The 19466-nt window shown below is 38.7% G+C and overlaps 1 protein-coding gene across 5 annotated transcripts in view; it reads right to left on the reverse strand.

Annotated features, from left to right (window-relative positions):
* Usp37 (ubiquitin specific peptidase 37) overlaps positions 1 to 19466 on the reverse strand; it is a 94142-nt gene that overhangs the window by 12653 nt on the left and 62023 nt on the right. For 4 of the 5 annotated variants that reach the window (XM_021170821.2, XM_029478595.2, XM_029478588.2 and 1 more), the window contains 7 exons: positions 18947 to 19026; positions 13966 to 14130; positions 12301 to 12366; positions 8527 to 8668; positions 6277 to 6532; positions 5142 to 5308; positions 2945 to 3005 (listed from right to left, as the gene is read on the reverse strand). In XM_021170821.2, the coding sequence (XP_021026480.1) occupies positions 2945 to 3005; positions 5142 to 5308; positions 6277 to 6532; positions 8527 to 8668; positions 12301 to 12366; positions 13966 to 14130; positions 18947 to 19026 (937 nt within the window). The remainder of the gene's footprint in view (positions 1 to 2944; positions 3006 to 5141; positions 5309 to 6276; positions 6533 to 8526; positions 8669 to 12300; positions 12367 to 13965; positions 14131 to 18946; positions 19027 to 19466) is intronic. The other variant, XM_029478596.2, reaches the window with a different exon arrangement.

The following is a 19466-nucleotide window of genomic DNA, read 5'->3' on the forward strand; positions in this document are numbered from 1 at the left end:
AGCTCAAGGCGAGCTTGGGTTAGAGTTAAGACTTAAAAAACTTGATCTGGCAGGGCGGTGGTGGCACAAGCCTTTAATCCCAGCACTTGGGAGGCAGAGGCAGGTGGATTTGATTTCAAGGCCAGCCTGGTCTACAAAGTGAGTTCCAGGACAGCCAGGGCTATACAGAGAAACCCTTTCTTGACCCCCCCCCCCACCAAAAAAAACCCCAAAGACAAAAACAAAAAAAACTTGATCTGTTCATGTGCTTACAGGTTACAGTTATCCTTTTAGCTCCCTCATCTTAATGAAAAACTAACAGTAAGCATTATTGGATACACGAACAAGCTTTTAACAAGGGACTACACAGACCAAACACGCCAGCTAGAGCAAGCTAAAGGAAAGAATCTACTCAGGGAAGAGAAAACATCAAGCCAATTAACTATTTACGGCCATAAATAAATCATAGTTCAGATGTTACCCCAGTAAAACAAATAATAAGGCATAAAAGAATAGCCATAGAACAACATATCTTGACAATGAAACAGACGGTAGAGATAGACACTGAGAAGTGTGTGGTTAGATAAGACTGAGGAAGCTTCCCAGAATGCACACCGAAATGACAAAAACACTCATTAGAAGATGTGAGGAAATCACAAGGGCTAGCTCAACTCCTGGATAACAGACGTTTCAAAGAGAGAAAAGAAAGCAAGGCCTGAGACTATATGCAAGGAATTCCAGCATTTCAGAGGGGAGGCAGAAGCATCAGGAATTGAAGGCCTGTTGTGCTGTATGACACCTTAAGCAATTACAATTTCTAACAATTGAAGGACAGACATTTCTAGCTTAAGATTAAGTGTATAAAGTGATGAGTGCTGCACCTGGAGGCAAGACAGAAACAATGAGTGGAGCTACAAGCGTCAAGGGATAAACAAGGATAAAGGAAGGCTTTTACACTTGAGATAGCAACCCTGAAAATAACATTACCCACTGGCATGAAGTTAGGGAGAGAAGTATTTTTATGACTGCAAATCAGGAATCCTATAGTCAGTCAAAGTATTAAGAATGAGTGAAACTTGCAAGGACTCCAAAATATTTAAACCATGACTCTTTCTTTAAAAAGCTACTGGGGAATATTGGGAGAGTGGGAGGATGATGGGGTGTTCTCCATCAGTACACAGCTGGAACCACACACGGCACATTCCTTTAGTCCTACATTCAAGAGGTAGAGGCAGGTGGATCTCTATGAGATGGAGGACAATTTGATCTATATAGTGAGTTCTAGGGCCAGCCACAGCTTTATGGTGAGAGCCTGTCTTAAAAATAACAAAACAAAATAAAACAGAACTACAAAAGTGAAATCAGGTGTGCTACAGGATCCCATTCCTGGGAGGTAGATGTGCAGCGCAAGGTCATCCTTTTGTGGACACCCATCCCAGGTTGTCCTGAAGGAGAAGGCCTGAGAAGTCTAGCTGTGTGTCTGTTAACTCTGTCCTAACTACAGTGCTGGCAGTGCTCTCCTCTGCACTCTGCTTAAAAAGTCAGGACCACTCATTTTATACTACGCAAGTGTTTTCTATCTCCATCTGTTTCTGAGAACTGGAGAAAAACCTAAGGCAGTTTAGAAAAAGAAATGAAGAGCCATCCAAGATCTCTGTCTACCTCCAGTACTTGGTCCAAATATTCTGCCAAATAACATGATCATGTGTGAGTTTCTAATAATTTGTATGTATTTTAAATGTGTCTATGTATTCCCCTCTATTGTTCTCTGCCTGCTTCCTGTGAAAGAGGGTCTCTTTCTATTTCTCTGAACCTAGAGGTAGGCTGGCAGCCAGCTCCACTCATCCTCTCACTTTCGTAGCTCCTCCCCACCACATGGTACTGGGATTACAAACACAACTGTGAGCAGGTCTGGCTTTCTTTTCTTCCTTCCTTTCTTTAATTTAGGTACAGGGATCCAAACTCAACTCCTCATGCTTGCACAGCAAGTCCTCTTACCCACTGGACTATCTCTCCATCCCCCTGTGTGTGAATCTTACCCTACTGAATCCTTACTTACTTTTGGCTCTCAACTCAATTCCTAAGAGTGAATTGTTGGAAAAGTCAATTGGATTGAAGCCATATTGTAGAAATCTTAGTAATGAAACTATAAATCTTCTATTAAATATTGTCTTGCTATTTTGTTTTTCAAGATTAAAAATGTTATTTTGATATAGGTATAGATATTAAAATAACTTTTAAACTATATGTATATACTTTTAGATTTACTTGTTATATATTGGGTCTTTTCCCAATTTATGTACTATGTGCATGCCTGGTACCCATGGACATCACAAGGGGGTGGTGTTTTCTGTGGAACTAGAGTTATAGATATAAAGGTATATATAGAAATAAGACATTATATGGGTGTTGGAAATCAAACCTAGGACCTCTGAATGAGGAACCAGTTTACTTAACCACTAAACTATCTCTCCAGCCCCGGTTTTTAAAAAATTACATCATATGCATGCTAAAAGAAATATTACAACAGTGATTTTCTCTGAGAAACAGACATACATACTTATGTATGTATGAATTTCTAAGGTATGTATGGTAAGGACTGCTAAGGTTCTTCCTCTGTACCTGGGAAGTGTTCAAATTTGTTACTACATTAAAACAACAACAACAACAACAACAACAAACCACCTAAACAAAACCACAAAAGAAAGGGCTCGGGACCGAGCTCAGTTGGCAGTGTACTCAGCACACATAGGCCCAGCATATGATCTCCACTATTGCAGCACTGCATACTTGTGATCTTAGCACTCAGGAGGATCAGTTTAAGGCCATCTTTGGCTACAGAGAGTTCCAAAGACACTGTAAATGAGACTAAATGAGACTTTGCCTAAAAAAAAATGTTTAAAATGTTCTTGTATGTATTAATGTACTTTTCCATTTAAAAATATAATTGAAATCCTCCCCATACCTTGAAGACTTAATTCTGTAGCCCTTTTGAGGTCATCATCTTCTTTCTGTTCCCAAGCCTCCTACAGAGAGAAGAACAGGAACAAGTGTTTAAAGAGGTGCTGCTTAGACAAGCCGATGAAGGCACAGCATGCGGCTCTGGGAGCACTTGCTTGCCATGCCTTCCCTAGCTTTACAGCTATCTGGACTCTGACCTATGTGGAATAGAAGCTTGTTTCTTTTCAACACTGTCCTCTTAAAACATAACGTTGGGGTTTTTATTTCCTCTGGTCAATAACATTGTCAAGTCATTCAATGTGACTGTATGGCATATTTTTTTTTTTAAATATAAAAAATGCCAGGCACAGTGCTGCAGAAATGGCTCAGCACTGACGTCTAGAGATCCTGAGTTCAATTCCCAGCACCCACATGGTGGCTCACAACCATCAGAAATGGGATCCCTCTTCTGGTGTGTCTGAAGACAGACAACAGCAGTGTAATCATTCACACCTAGCAAACTACTTACTTTCTTTTCCCTGGACTTAGTATTTATCACCCTTTATGGTACAGATGTAAACATGGCTACATCACAGATTTCAGACAACCTACAGTGAATACACTTATTCTTTTTCAATAACTACTTATAAGTAGTGTAGAACACAACTGGCTCTTCTGAGCAGATGATGAACACTTTCATCCAGGAGGCACTCATACCCTGTGTGTGACAGCAGAATGAACAGTATCTCCACAAGTTACTGAGTCATCTATTTCTATTTTATTCTAACTAAAGAAATCAGATCCACAAGACATGTTTGGCAGCAATACTAAATGAACACCCTTGACTGTCATTTTTCTGAAATAGCAAAGGCATTCTTAGGAAAAAATATAAACATGCTGGGCAGTGGTAGCACACACCTTTAATCCCAAGCATTTGGGAGGCTGAGGCAGGCAAACCTCTGGGTTCAAGGTCAACCTGGTTTACAGAACATGTTCTAGGAGAGACAGGTCTACACAGAGAAACCCTGTCTCAAACAAAACATAATAAGAAAAAAAAAATGTAAATAAAAATGTTTGAGCCGGGCAGTGGTGGCGTATGCCTTTAATCCTAGCACTTGGGAGGCAGAGGCAGGCGGATTTCTGAGTCCGAGGCCAGCCTGGTCTACAGAGTGAGTTCCAGGACAGCTAGGGCTATACAGAGAAACCCTGTCTCGAAAAACCAAAAAACAGGAAAAAAAAAATGTTTAACTGCCTTTATGACTGGGGACGAAGTTTAGTAGTAAAATCCTTGTATAAGGACCTGGGTCCCATCTCCAGCATCATATACATGTATCTTATTACACTGTAAGTAGAGAAGCACTTCTTATAAATAAAAGGTTAGAAGAACTGAGATTGTAAAGGAGCTCTTCTCAATCTTAATTGTTCATTAGAATCACCACGGAAGACTTTTAAAATCTAGATTAAAAGAAAGAGAAATCCAGATGCCCAGTCCATATCCAAGGTTTATCCTTTAAAGATTTATCAGTATTAGGACAATTCAGGCATCAGTATTTTTGGAGCACCTCAGGTAACTTTAAAATATAATCAAGGTTGAAAAGCACTGGTCTGCCAGGTGGCTGGGGTGCTCACCTTTACCACCAGCCCTGGGAGGCAGAGGCAGGCCAATCTCTCTGAGTTCAAAGGCAGCCTAGTCTACGGAGATAGTTCCAGGACAGCAAGAACTACATGAAGAAACTCTTTCTTGAAAAACAAAACAACAAAAAAGCAAAACAAACAGACAAAATAAGGGTCCAATCACCAGAATTTAAAAATTATTAGATTTTAAGATATTTTTGGTTAAATAATTTATAATAAAAGAAATATTGTAAGAAAATAACCAGGGCTGAAGAGATGGCTCACAACCAGAAAATAACCAAACAATAATCTATCACTCATAAAATCATGGTGAAGTTCTTGTTGACAGCTTGCAGAATAAAGCTAACATCTCTATAGCATATAACATGGCCAACAATATTTTATTCCATTTTAATAATAAAAACCCTACTAATTTAATAACTGTTCCAGTCCAAACAAGCCCAAATAATTTTTTCCAAAAACTAACTGTATGTAGCTACCTAGGAGCAATGAATGACTAACGCACAGTAAATGATTAACACGCCAGTCTTTGTGATTCCACTCCTAGGAAGCATGGAAGCAGCAGCAACAGAAAGAAAGTGTCTTACTTGCTCTTGAAGGCTCTGAGCCAGTGCTTGCTGCAGCTCCTGCTCTTCTCTTTCCCGTTCTACGTCATACTGCTGGAGCCAATCAACCTCTCCCTGAGTGCCTTCTGGAGTTTTGTTTTCTTTATTCTCATCACAGTCTTTTGTTATTTCAGTAAAACTAGCGGGACCTGAAGAACAAAACATTATTTTGGAGAAACCCTGAAGTTTGTGGACTCTAGTGACACCTACTGTTGAAAAAGAGTAATTTACCTTGCTCTCATTAACACTATAGGTTAGGGTCTAATGTAGCTCAGGCAGGCCTAGAACTTTCTAAGTATCTGAGGATGGCCGAGACTCTGACCTCCCATCTACACTTCCTTGATGGGATTACTGTACACACCATCATGCTTGGTTTGGGGATGCTGGGTTTTGTGCACCACCGGTGGGCACACAGCCTACTAAACAAGCTACCAAGCTACTATACTCCCAGTTTTACTTAGAATTTTTGGGGACAAATAATTTCATCTTACCACATCTATATCAGGGTTTCTCAGGCTCAGTATCATTAATAATTTGCATGAGGTGCCGATGAGGCCTTTTGGGGAGTGGGAAATGGAGAAGCATGTATGCTGTAAATTTTAGCAGAATTCCCCAGACTCTCTCAGAGATAGGAGAGCCACCTTACAGGAATTAAAGATCCCTTTTGAAAATCTATGGAAATGGAAGTAGTCCATGTCTCTCTATTTGTGACAACCATTCCAGGGCAGCAGAGAATGCCCTTGATTTAGAAGCACTGACCCACAGAAGGTTCTGAAAACAATGAATATGACCAAGTGATGGGCATTATACAGTGACTAACTAACAAGAGCAGGGGAATACACTGCATTAAGAGGAAATAAATACCTCAGAAGAACACCATCAGCTTTTTGGGTTTTGTTAACCTGAGGATACACTAATTATTATTTTACTTGCATATAAAGTAATTCGAAATTAAGACGCTCTGACTCCACAAAATCTAGAAAATAATTTTGTGATATCCCTCTAGGACTTCCATGTCCAAATGTAAGGGCTTTAGGATAACTTAGAAGCTGCATGTCAGTAAAGGCTCTGGAACAACATGTTTTGTGTAACAGATGCTTATCTTGATGAAACTTACCTGGCTCAGTGATTGTTTTAGGCTTCTCAATTTCCATAGCATCTGGATTTTCAGGCATTTCTGGAATATCATCTTCTGCAAAGCCGGTGTCTGGACTGCTGGTTGGCTTATCATCATCTTCAGGGCTGAGTCCCGGCGAAGCTTCTCTCCTGCTTATCTCTAACACAGCTGCCAGCACCTCTTCCTCACTCATTCTGTCAAATCCAGAGTTCTCCAGTTCTGGCTTCCTAGGCTCTAATCTGCACAATTTCAAATCCTGAAGAAGAGCATTACTTTTACAAGAAGGCAAAATGTCCATTAATATACCCAATGTCTACCAATATGAATGTCAATCAATCAATATAGCTAATGTTCAACACTATATTTAATATTCTCTAGAGTTTAAAGTGGGAACTGGGAGGCTGGAAAGATGGCTACACACACAATTTAAAAATAAGAGTGTGGAACTGAATTTGTGTGCTACCATGTCTGGCTTCTGTGGTGCTGTTGCTCACACCCATAGCTTCATGTACTAGGCAAGCACTTTACCAACTGAGCTACAACTTCAAACTGAACAGTTTTGCTTGATTATGACAGTGCAAAGTATACCCTTTAAAGAAATTTGGAAGGTAAACACTGCTAAAATAAAGTTACTCAAAACAATAAGTTAACTGGGTATGGTGGTGCATGCCTGTGATTCTAGGACTTTGAAGGCAGAGGCAAGAAAACTGTTGTTAAGTTCTAGGCCAGCTTGGGCTATAACATGAAATCCTGTCTCAAAAAAGCCTAAAAATCAAAAGATTAGTCAAAGATAATAAGTAACATGGATTATACTGTAAGCATTCTTTTTATTATCCTAAATAGTCTATTTTAAATGCTGGCTGGCAGAGTCAGATTATATAGCTCTGACTGGCCTGGAACTAGTATATGAACCAGACTCACAGATATCCACCTGTTTCTGCCTCCTAAGTACTGGGACATCACCTAGTAATACTGTCTAGTCTTAAATGAGAAAAATGAAAACGACATAAGATTATATAAATTATAAAAAATATATGGAGTTCCTTTTATTCTAGGAGAATTTCTAGTATTCTTTCATATTTCAGGGAAGCAATTAGAACCCTTCAGCTCGCCACTAAATGCAGACACTATTGCATATGCCAGAAAGATTATGCTGAAAGGACCCTGATATAGCTGTCTCTTGTGAGGCTATGCCAATGCCTGGCAAATACAGAAGTGGATGCTCACAGTCATCTATAGGATGGAACACAGGGCCCCCAATGGAGGAGCTAGAGAATGTACCCAAGGAGCTGAAGGGGTCTGCAACCCTATAGGTGGAACAATATCAACTAACCAGTACCCCCAGAGCTCATGTCTCTAGCTGCATATGTAGCAGAAGATGGCCTAGTTGAACATCACTGGGAAGAGAGGTCCCTTGGTCTTGCAAACTTTATATGCCCCAGTACAGGGGAACTCCAGGGCCAAGAAGTGGGAGTGAGTGGGTAGAGAAGCAGGGCGGGGGGCGGAGGGGGGGGTAATAGGGGACTTTTGGGATAGCATTTGAAATGTAAATGAAGAAAATATCTAATAAAAAATTAAAAAAAAACAAAAACAAAACCTCCAGCTCTGTTATAAGATGGGACAACTCAGAACACAAGTAACTCCTTCTGTAGTTCTATAGAATGATGCAAACACCGGAAAAAGCTTACTTTTTTGAAGTATTAATTATAACAGACGATGCAGCCATGCGTTCATGATTACATTTCCTATAAAATACTATGATTTTCTCCTAAAAGCAACAGCTATCAAAATAAGCAAAGAGATGAAATGCAGAATGTGGAAGCTGTTCTGAGAGTACTGATGTCATCTTGCCCTTTTGTGAGGAACTAGGAATTGAACCCAGAACCTCACACACGATAGCCAAGCGCTACATCACTTCAACACTGGCCAAATCCCCAGTAACATTAATTTTTTAAAAATAGACTACTAATTTTGGAAAGAGGGTTTTGTTATGCAGATCAGGTTGGCCTTGAATGAGAACTGCCTAATTCTCCTTTGTCTGGGATAAGCATGTACCATTAGGCTCAGACAAAACTTGGTTTTTGTTTTTTTTGTTGTATCTAAAAAAAGCACTCTTAAACAGCTAGTGTTTGAAACAGAGGCATTATGTTTGAGACCTACCTTGTCAATTTCTTTAATTTGCTGAGGCATTTGTTTGGATAGCTAAACTAAACAGAACACTGTCAGATGTTTTGATAAATCATTACTTACTTTTTCCACATCTTCCTGGTACTGTTCATTGCCTGGCAAATCACAAAGTCTCTGACTGAGGGCCACAGAGCGTTTAAGTTCATCCTCACTGTCTGAATCAAGGCATGATGTCACAGAACTCTTGGATTTGAAGGTGAATTTCCTGCAATTATACAAAAAAAAAAAAAAACAAAAACAAAAACAAAAAAACTGATAAACACTTGTCTGCTTTTTTATTTGCCTGTTTTTGATATATAAACACCAACACAAAAAGCTTTTCCATTACAAAAAAAAACTATTTAACAGAGAAAAATGGTCAAAGAAAAATATTTAAAAAAAAGATTTATTTACATGTATGTATGTATGAATGTATGTATGTATGTATGTATATATATATATATGAGTACACTGTAGCTGTCTTCAGACCCACCAGAAGAGGGCATCAGATCTCATTATGGATGGTTGTGAGCCACCATGTGGTTGCTGGGATTTGAACTCAGGCCTTTCAGAAGAGCAGTCAGTGCTCTTAACCACTGAGCCATCTCTCCAGCCCCAAAGAAAAGTATTTTAAGTATTATCTTTGACAGCCTTCTAAAGAGCCATAGTTTGAAAATGCTATGCTACTGTGTATCACCAGTAAACGTTGTGCCTTTTCCTTTTAATGACCAATTCTAAAGGTAGTTTGTTACCGTCTTTATAGAGTAAGTATCCCATCAGTCCATGAGGAGCAGCAACTAATCAGCACATTCGGTGAGCTCTGTGAGTCTTTCTGCACAGCCCTGGCTGTCCTAGAGCTTACATGGTACGGAGACCAGGTCGCTCTCAAACTCACGGAGATCCACCTACCTATGCCTCTCAAGGGCTGGGACTATCCTACTATAAACTAGCATTTTTGACAAAAGCACATGAGAGCTATTTTTTGATCTTTTATATTATGTTCTATGCACTTTTAAAATGACAGTAACAATCCACTTATTTTATTATTTTGAGATCAGACTTCTGACAACCTGTCCACCTTCTAGATCAGACATTCCAAAATGAGAAAACAGCAACAAAAATACTGAGAAAAGCAGGTCTAATCCCTATGTATTCCCAATACTACAGTGATTTCATAGGAAATGAGTTATGAAATAAGGGAGGATAATTACAAAGAAAGGTCATGGGGAGAAAGAACTAAAAGTTGTTTAATGTAAAGGCAAATAGTACCATCTTCAAAATAGTGCAGCTGGGCACTGTAGTAAGTGAGCATTTGTTTTGGCCTCACTAGGGAGCCTGAGGCAATAAAATGCAGATTTGAGACCTGCCTGGGTTTTATAGCAAGATTTTGTCTGAAAATAAAACACAAAACCCAGTGTAGTACTGATACTTACTTAGAATGTGGATTCATTTTCCTTTGTAAAAAGATTTTATAAATATGTGTGTGTATGCTCATGTGTCAGTATGCTCCAGGTTGGGTGCCCTAAGTTTGTGGAAGTACTGGAGGTCTCTAGAAGGGAGCGCCAGATCCCCCGCAGCTAGGCTGTAATCTATCTGACATGGATGCTGGGATGTGAACTTCAATGCTCTGGGAAGAGCAGCAAGTACTTTTAAAGATGGCTGAGCCATCTTTCCAGCCCCACAATACAAATTCTAAATCATTTGAGAAATATGTAACTGCTCAAGATGTATAAGAATAGCATAACATGCTGGATGTGGTGGCGCATGCCTTTAATATCAGCACTCAGGAGGCAGACAAGTGGAGCTCTGAGCTCTAGGCCAGCCTGGTCCACACAGTAAGTTCCAGGACAGGTAGGGCCATACTGAGAAACCGTCTCGAGAAACCAAGGGGGGGGGGGGCGGTGGGGGGGAGAGGGAGAGGGAAAGAGAGAATGAGAACAGCATTTACATATTTTAGAAAAATTTCTTCAAATATGGTTAAAATTTTAAGAGATAAATGGTTAAAAGGGCAAGCTCCAGTCTCATTAAAATTCATTTATATGAGATTATTTTTCAGTGATAGCTTACGGTAAGATGCTACTGCATCAAAGGAGGAAATGGCAAAGATCAAAGAACAAAAATTTTCTTTGGTGGAAGCTAAACAAATATTCTATAGTAAAAAAATGAAAATCTGAAAACTACAATTAATTTAAATGTGAAACTGTAAATAAATAGACATGACACTAAGAAAAAAGGAGAGTGCAATGAAAATCAAGAGCATAGCACAGAAACATAGATAAGGAAAAGAGGTGAGCAGCGGCATCAAGACAAGCCTCCTGAGAGGCTACACAGAGGCAGGTTTTCAGTATAACTTAGAATTTGCCAAATTAGGCCCCCACCAATGGTTTTGGTACAGAGTCTTAGATAGCCCAGGCTATCTTCAAACTTGTTATTTGTTTGAGGATGGTCTTGAATTCCTGAGCTTTCTGCCTTTACCTCCCAGGTGCTGGGATTATAGATGTACACTACCATAGTCAGCTTTAATTAGCTTTCTTAATTTTTTAATTTTTGATTCATGCTCATCAAGCAAACCTCGATGTGCTTTTTATCAAATACTTTGTTAAAGGGAGGGTGATACTTAAGATGTTTTTATGATGGTTGAATCTGACAAAGAACATTACAAAAGAACTGATGTACAGTGTTAGAACTCAGCCTTGTTTAAGTCTGATTTGCATGATGGGTCTTATAGATCCTATTCACCCTTTATTAACCAACTTTGAAATTCTCATCCCAGTAGAACAGATGGCTGTGACAAGGTACACTATGTCCAACAAAACCACCTGTTTCTTGCAACCACCGTGATCTGATATATAAAATACAGTCCATTAGTGATGACAATGTTTACAGAGGGCAACTTGCCTGTGACAGTGAAAAATGTTTGTCCTGTAAATGCATCATTTGCTTACTTTAAAATAATTTTTTTTCTTTTAAAGTTTATTTTTATTTTTTGTGCCTTGGTATTTTGCCTGTATATGTGTGAGGGTGTTGAAGCCCCTGGAACTGCAGTTCCAGGCAGGTTTGAGCTGCCTTGTGGGTGCTGGGAATTGAACCCTGGACCTTTGGGAGAACAGACAGTGTTCACTAGCCTCCACTTGCTTTCTTCCTAAGCAGGAAATGGTATTGTTCATTGTATCTGGAGAGCAGGCAAGAGTATTCATAGTGGTACCAGTTCCGATTTCTACTCATGCTCATCATCTGGTTTTATTGTATTGAAAAATGATTACAGTAAGAAAAATGTCTTAGGTGTTATTTTATGGTCACACAAGTCTCAAACAGACATTTAAGAACAAAACTGTGTTTTTCCTAAAAAACAAAAAAACTTTGAGATGTGAAATTTTTAGGGAAAAAAGAAAAGGTTTAATCAAGAATTTCCAGTGAATTCTTAAAGGAAGTACATTTTGGTAGTTGCACTCTAGTGCTTATTTCCTGTTTCTGTTCAGAATTCTTCCTGTAAGTGTCAGAGACGGCAGGCACCAGGTGGGTTCTGCCTGTGTCCACTGTGAGGAAGGGGGCTTTGCACAGAAGTTATTTTATTCTTTTAAATCTTAGAGGCAGTTCTTCAGAGCTTTAGGATGAAAACATCATTTGCTTACAAAGCAAGTTTAAGAAATGTAAAACAAAACTCTGGAATGTTTTTTTTGACTGCTAAACTGCGTGCCCAGGTCCAATCTAAGGTAGACCCAATGTCCCCAGACATGAGGAATGCGGAGTAGCAGGCATGCAAAAGAAACGGAGGAGAAGGGTTGGGCCGCCTGCAAGACTCAGGCAAGCCAAGTCCTTACAAAGACAGAGTTTGTGTCCATAAGAAAAAGAACTCACTTTGAAGGTGCAGAAGGGCTGGTGATGCAGGAATTCACCATTTGACAGGCTCTCAATGGTCTAGAACTATCAGAAAATTGGAGAATATATAATGTATACAATTGCATCATTAAAGGTAGATATTTAACTGGTAAAGCTAATTACTCTACACTAAAAGTGTCTTCTTATTCCCTCCTGAAAAGTAAACAATATTTCAAAATAATACTAACCATACCATCTCTGGCTCTCCTTGCTCTAATTATTGAAATAAACAGTTTTGTAAATCCAGTCACGTGTAACACATGAGAAGAACTTAGGGGAAAACCATCTCATCTTATTTATTTTTGAGCAATAAAATAATAATAGCTCTCAGTTTATTGAGATTTCCTAGATGACAAGCATTGAAGGTACTACTGCCCTTAACAGTCACAGCAGATTTTCCCACAGATAAGCTGAACTTTCCAAGGTTTTAAAGCCACTAAAAATGCATTAAAATATAGTCAGCTTCATTTCAGATCATTGATAACAAAATATGTAATACAGTCAGAGGGACTAACAGCTCTACCAGCAGAGGGCAGTCTGCACCAAGTAAAAACACTTCCAATAGCAGAAAGAAAAACAATTACACACACTGAAGACTCTAGGCTTATGCTTTACTAGTAGACTCTTGAGGATTTTGTGTGTAAACTTACATGATGTAATTTATTTATAAATCCAAGAGAAATATATCTTATGAAATTGCATCAATTAATTTGGGGAATTGTTCCATTTCTTTTCTGTAATGTCTAACTCTAGGCAAGAAACTGTCCTTCCTTGTTCTTTTTGGAAACAGAGTATTATGCAGCTCATGGTGGCCTCAAACTTCTACATAGCCTAAACCCATACTGAAGCCTCTTCTCTGCTTTAGGCTGAAATTACAGGCACATACTACAATACCCAGCAAGGCTTGGCTTTTTTAATTACTAACCTCAGTGAAATTAAGGATTTGAACAAAATTCTCAGAAATTATTTTCACTCTTACAGCTCTAGGACTTTATGATTCTACTAAATTACTGTTCAAGTATGAAGAATATCTATAGAGTGGGGCTCCAAGTAGAGCAAGCCTGCAGGAGAGCACCACCGTCAAAAGTCCTAAGGCCTCACCACGAATGGTGACACACACAAAGAGGAAGCAGAGGGGACTTTTTGTCTCTGAAACACTTCTAGGAGTCTCTGTGAAGTTACTCATATTTGGAATAATTTACAATCAAATTTTTTTAGGTGGGCTATAGTATAACATTTGATTTCTCAAATTAGCATGTTCCAAAGAGATGAGGCATTTATTAAGAACATGGATTCCCAAACCTTACTCAGATCTAGAACCTGCAGAGAAGAACACAGAAATAAAGTACATTTTACTTATATTCTCAAGAACACCAAATGGCTTTTTTTTTTTTTTTGTATTCTAAAACAGTAGCAACACTCCCTCAAAAAAGTATCATATTACAAGAGGAATTTGGAAGACTTTGTAAGCATTTTTTCCAATTACTTCTGTCAGATAGCACTTTAATATTAAAGCTCCAAAATAATACAGAATGAAAATCTTTTGGGTTTGATTTTTTTCCTAAGAGTTGCTACCTAGTTTGGTCAATCTCTGAAATACTGTATTTCACAAGTGAAGGTAAAAGTAAAAGCACGGTGTCTTACATTGCCATGTGTGCGCTCCACCCAAGAGTGAACGGCGGCTTTGTACTCTCAGTGCAGTGGGAGGCCAGGGTTAGGTATCTGGGAATGACGACTTGCTGTCCTAGCTTGTTGTTAAGCGAGAGAGCCACATTGAAGCTGTATCGCTTCAAATGAAGGATGAGGACCCTAAAAAACACAAGAGAGTGACTCTACTAATTCATGCGGAACACAGATATCTAATGTCAGACAAGTTTTCACTTACAGAATGCATTTGTTCATGTTGGGTGATGCTGGCCAAGCCTTTATGCCTAGCTCTTGGGAGGCAGAGGCGGGTGGGCCTCTATAAACTGAAGGCCAACCTGGTATACACACAGCATTCCAAATCAGCCAGCACTACATAACCAGACCTGTCTCAAACAGCCCAGCCTTCTGTACACACACACACACACACACACACACACACACACACACACACACAACTTGGCCAAACTAAACATATTTAAAGGAACATTTACTAAATATGGGCCATGCAGAAAGGTGTTAGGATATAAATAAGAATCTTGGATCCAGTGATTCATGAAGTTTAGATCAACTATGTATGAGGCTCCTAGGAAAATTCTCCATCAATAAACACACAGTAAGCTAAAGAATTAAAAATTTAAATATGTCTATTAATCTTTGGTTAATCTCAAATTATTTACTTGACTGTTATACATTTAAAATAGGTTATATATGATCATATGGTAAAATGTCTTTTAGACTAAATATTAAATAGTAACCTTTATGCAAAATGGTGACCAACATTATTTCAAGAAAAAATTTTTTTAATAAGATCTTAACATAAATCTCTGACTTGCCTAGGATTTCATTGCAAACCAGGCTGGTTTTGAACTGTGATGACCCCTCTATTTCTGCTTCCCGGATGTTGAGATTAGAGGTACATGGCATCACACCCAGGCTTTGTTACTGACAGACTTCACTTTGTATTCCAGCCAGGCCTTGAATTTATTATATAGCCTTGACTCATAGTATTTCTCCTGCCCTAGATTCCCACATGCCAACTCCCTGGTATTTCAAGATTAGTTATTTTTATATATTCTGAAGATAGGGTCTCATGTGGCCCAGGCTGGCTTCAATCTTGTTATGTAGCTAGGATGATTTTGAACTTTCAGTCCTCCCATCACTGTAAGGTTTTATGCAGTGCCTGGGATTAAATTTAAGGTTTCCTCCGTGCTAGGTAAGCATTCTCTTGACTGAGCTAATTTTCTAGCCCTCAAGATTATTCTCTTATTTTACTATACTTATTTTGCTTACACACACACACACACACACACACACACACACACACACACACACACACGCCATGGTGTCCATGTAGAAAACAGGATGTCTGTGTCAGTTCTCTCCTTCTTCCAAATGGGTCCTGGGGAATTGAACTCAAGTCACCTAACCTGGCAGCAAGCACCTTTCTCCTTTGAACCATTTTGCTGGTCCTACTTCTCTTATTTTAGAAGCACTTTCTTTAGAGAAAACTAAGAGGAAAAATAGAAAAATTTCCCACTAACAAAAGCATCATATAAAGAAAGCATTTGCATGGTCATCTAGTCTGAGTCTAAAAAGGCTTTTAGCTCTTTAGAAACATTTTTTTGTTGTTGTTATTACCACCACAGGGTAATGTCATCTAACTTCTGCTTGATGGATTAAATATATTTCAAAGCCTGTAAGAATTTTTTTGTTTTGTTTTGTTTTTCAAGTCCCAGAGTTTCTCTACAAGACCATGACTATCTTTTTTTTTTTGTTTGTTTTGGTTTGGTTTTTCGAGACAGGGTTTCTCTGTGTAGTCGTGGCTGTCCTGGAACTCACTCTGTAGCCCAGGCTGGCCTGGAACTCAGAAATCCACCTGCCTCTGCCTCCCAAGTGCTGGGATTAAAGGCGTGTGCCACCATGCCCGGCTAAGACCATGACTATCTTAGAACTTATCCTGTAGCCTAGGCCAGCCTTGAACACAGAGCTCTGCCTGCCTTTGCCTCTGATTGCTATGATTGAAGGTGTGTGCCATCACTGGCTGGCAAACTTCAAAATTTGAAACTAAAAAATCTTATATTTAAACTCCAATTTGGGTAAAAAACTGTCTCCCCTTAGAAAACTATCTATTCTTTCTGTACAGGCTTCTATCATAGATGCCACAAACTAAACAATTTGCAAATTGAATTTACTGATTATATTTTTCTTTATGTGGGATAGGGCTCTAATTTTACAACTCAGAAAGCTGAAGTAGAAAGTTCAAGACCAATCTTAATGAGTATTGAGATCCTACCTCAAGACAAAAGCTTAAAAAGATGGTGGTGTGGCTCATGTAGAATGCTTGCCTCCAGTGTATACCCCTCCTGTGAAAAGCTAGAATTCATGGCCTCCTAATTTACAACGTAAAAGGATATACCAATCCCAGTTGTTAAAGAGACTAAAACTGATGACAAACTCTAAAATATTTAACTAAAACTTCAAAGAGTCAAAGTAAAAGCAACATGAAAAGAACAGATGACCATCAAGACCAGAATATATTTATATATAAAGTAACAACAATCCATCCATGTGGGTGCTGGGAATTGAACCCAGGCTGTCTGGAACAACAGCAGCACACTAACTGCTGACAAATGACTACTAAGATGAGTCATCAGACCTTTCAACAATGAAAGCAGAGGGCTAAGAGACAGCACAAGGTAGAGTGCTTAGCCAGTGAGAGGCCCTGGTTTCAAGTCCAGCAGCAGAAAGATAGAACAGATAACTAGACCTAGTTGTGCACACCTGTAATTACACCACTGGGGGACAAAGACAGGAGGAGTGCTGCAAAATGAAGGCCAGCCCGGGCAATACAGTCTGGCCAACAGAGTAAGACTGTCTTTAAAAACTAAACCAAGGCTTAGACACAGAGCACCCCGATCCCCCCACTCCAAAAAAAAAAACATAAAATAAAAGTAGACAGTGGTTTGGAAGGCTGATAATTAGTATTTAAGATACAGAGGCATCTATTTCATATAACAAGTTCAGAACAAATTAACAGAATACAAGTATACTATTAGGGAAAAAGAAATCTCTTTTTCTTAGTTTTTTTTTTGTTCCTTCACACAAGATAGGGTTTCACTGTGTAGCCCTGGCTGTCCTGGAACTTGATCTGCAGACCAGGTTGGCCTCAAGATCAGAGAGAGCTGCCTGCCCCTGCCTCCTGAGAGCTGGGATTAAAGGCGTGCACCACCACTGCTTGGCTAATTTGAAACCTTTTTATTTTATGTGCATGGATGTTTTTCCTGCATGTAATGTCACCTCTGTTCCTGGTGCTGGAGAAGTCAGAAAAGGTAATCAGATTCCCTGAGAATGGAGCTACGGGCAGTTTTAAGCCACCATGTGGGTTGGGTGTGGTGGCTATCCCAGCACTTAGAGGCAGGCAGATCTCTGTTAGAGCCCAGCCTGGTCTACAGAGTGAGTTCCAGGACAGGAAGAGGAGCACAGAGAGACCCTATATAAAAAATAACAACAATGAACCCAGACTGTCTGGAAGAACAGCAGCACACTAACTGCTGAGCCATACTCTCCAGAACCAACCACCTCAGGATTCCACCTGCATACAGTGAGTGACAGCAGTAACCAATGCTTTGTCTTCAAATTTCTTCCTCCCTCCCTACTGCTGCATAGCATTCATAGTCTCTTAAATTAGGGAAAAAGGAAAAAAAAAAAAACAGAAAGAGATAATACTGCTACAGTAATTTCTCTGAGAACTTATTTTTGAGAAAGAAATGCATTATAGAATGTAAAAGAACTTTCCCCTGAGGCCTAGAGTTCCAGAAACTACATTTACAGAAAATTGAAGATAATAAAAGAAAGTAGAGCTTTCTGGTGCGGACAGAGCACGACATAAATATTTAATGTTAATAGCCATCTTTGTTTGTAGCAGAGATCTAATCTTGGAAAGCTTTAAAAGCTATTTTATAACCACATCATAATTTCTACAACTAGCTTGATCCTATGATAATATAGTATAAACATAATATAAATTAATTTCATTCAAGGCAGAAAATTAATCTTATGATTATAGAAAACCTACTAACTTATAAAATCCTTTGATAAAGAGATAGGAAAAATGAAGTAAGTTGCTCTTCCTATGTATGTAATGTGTCTGCAGCAGATTTTACCTGATTTTTAAGAGAGGAAGGAAGACTATAGCAAATAAAACAAATGACATCTCTAACCTAAAATTTCAAAATCACATATGCTCCAAATCTGAAATTTTTATTGGAGAACTTACATAATGCTACCATGAAAAATTCCATACTTATTTTATGTGTGTGACAAGATGTAAGTAAAAACACAGGGATATTAAAAATAGCATATGAAATTATCTTTAGACTATATATAATGTATATATGAAATGTACTTAGACCCGTACACATCCCCACCCTGAGATTTTTTTACATATATGCAAATATATCAAAATACACTCATGGCTCAATGATTTCAGAAGGGATACTTAAACTATATAACTTGTAATATTACTGAAAGAAAATTCTAGAGCCAGTGTTAATAACTGCATTCTCTTTTTGTCATCTTCCTGGGATTCAAAGATCACATTTTTCACAGTATTCCAATTTTCTTTTAAATTTTAATCTTTTATGTGCCTGGGTTTTCGATCCCTTGAAACTGAAGCTATGGATGGCTGAGAGCTACAAATGGGTACTAGGAAATGAACCCAGGTCCTCTGCAAGAGTAGCTGATGCATCTAACTATTGAGCTGTCTCTACAGCCCTCCTCTTTTTCTAGGTGTACTTTCCTGATATTTAATGCATAATGTTAAGCCATTATTCATGTCATTCAAATACGTTCGTTTGCTTACTTATTGGGCTTAGGGATCAAATGTAAGCCCTTGTACAGATTAGGCAAACATTGTATTCCTAAACTGTATCTCCACTGGTTTAGGAACATACACCTTTTAAATGGCAGTCAAATTTACCTGGGCAGCCTGTTAAATTTGTGCCTGACAAGAGCACATTTTCCACCACACTTTTCACATGAGTATTCAAGTTCTTCTGCCTATAAAAAGATGAGAGAAAAATAAGGATGAAGTTGAATTGGCATTAACCCACTAAATGCAAATAATCTTTAGTCTCACTAGTTCAGTGAAATGACAACCCTTAACCAGTTTAAATGCTGTGTCTTGACAACAGAATTCCTAAATCAATACCTAAACTTTCAAATAGTTATTTATGATGCCATGCCTTCTCTTTTCAGAATTCCTAATTCCTTCTTTACCAAGGAAACATCTAAATTTATGATAGTAACTAGACTCTAATGAAGCGGACCTCAATTTTTCCCAATGGCTACACAAGAAGCTGCCAAGAGTATATCCAGACTTTAACAGCTGGCTATAGCAGAGATAAGATCACCTTAAGGCTAGGCGGAGTTCTTGGTCTGTTAGGTGTAACTCTACCCCTTTCTTACAATGGACCTCAATCTTCTGGTGACAGCCCACT

This window comes from Mus caroli, unplaced genomic scaffold, assembly GCF_978045245.1.
Source record: "Mus caroli unplaced genomic scaffold, Mus_caroli_1 scaffold_1, whole genome shotgun sequence".
Classification (NCBI taxonomy): Eukaryota; Metazoa; Chordata; class Mammalia; order Rodentia; family Muridae; genus Mus; species Mus caroli.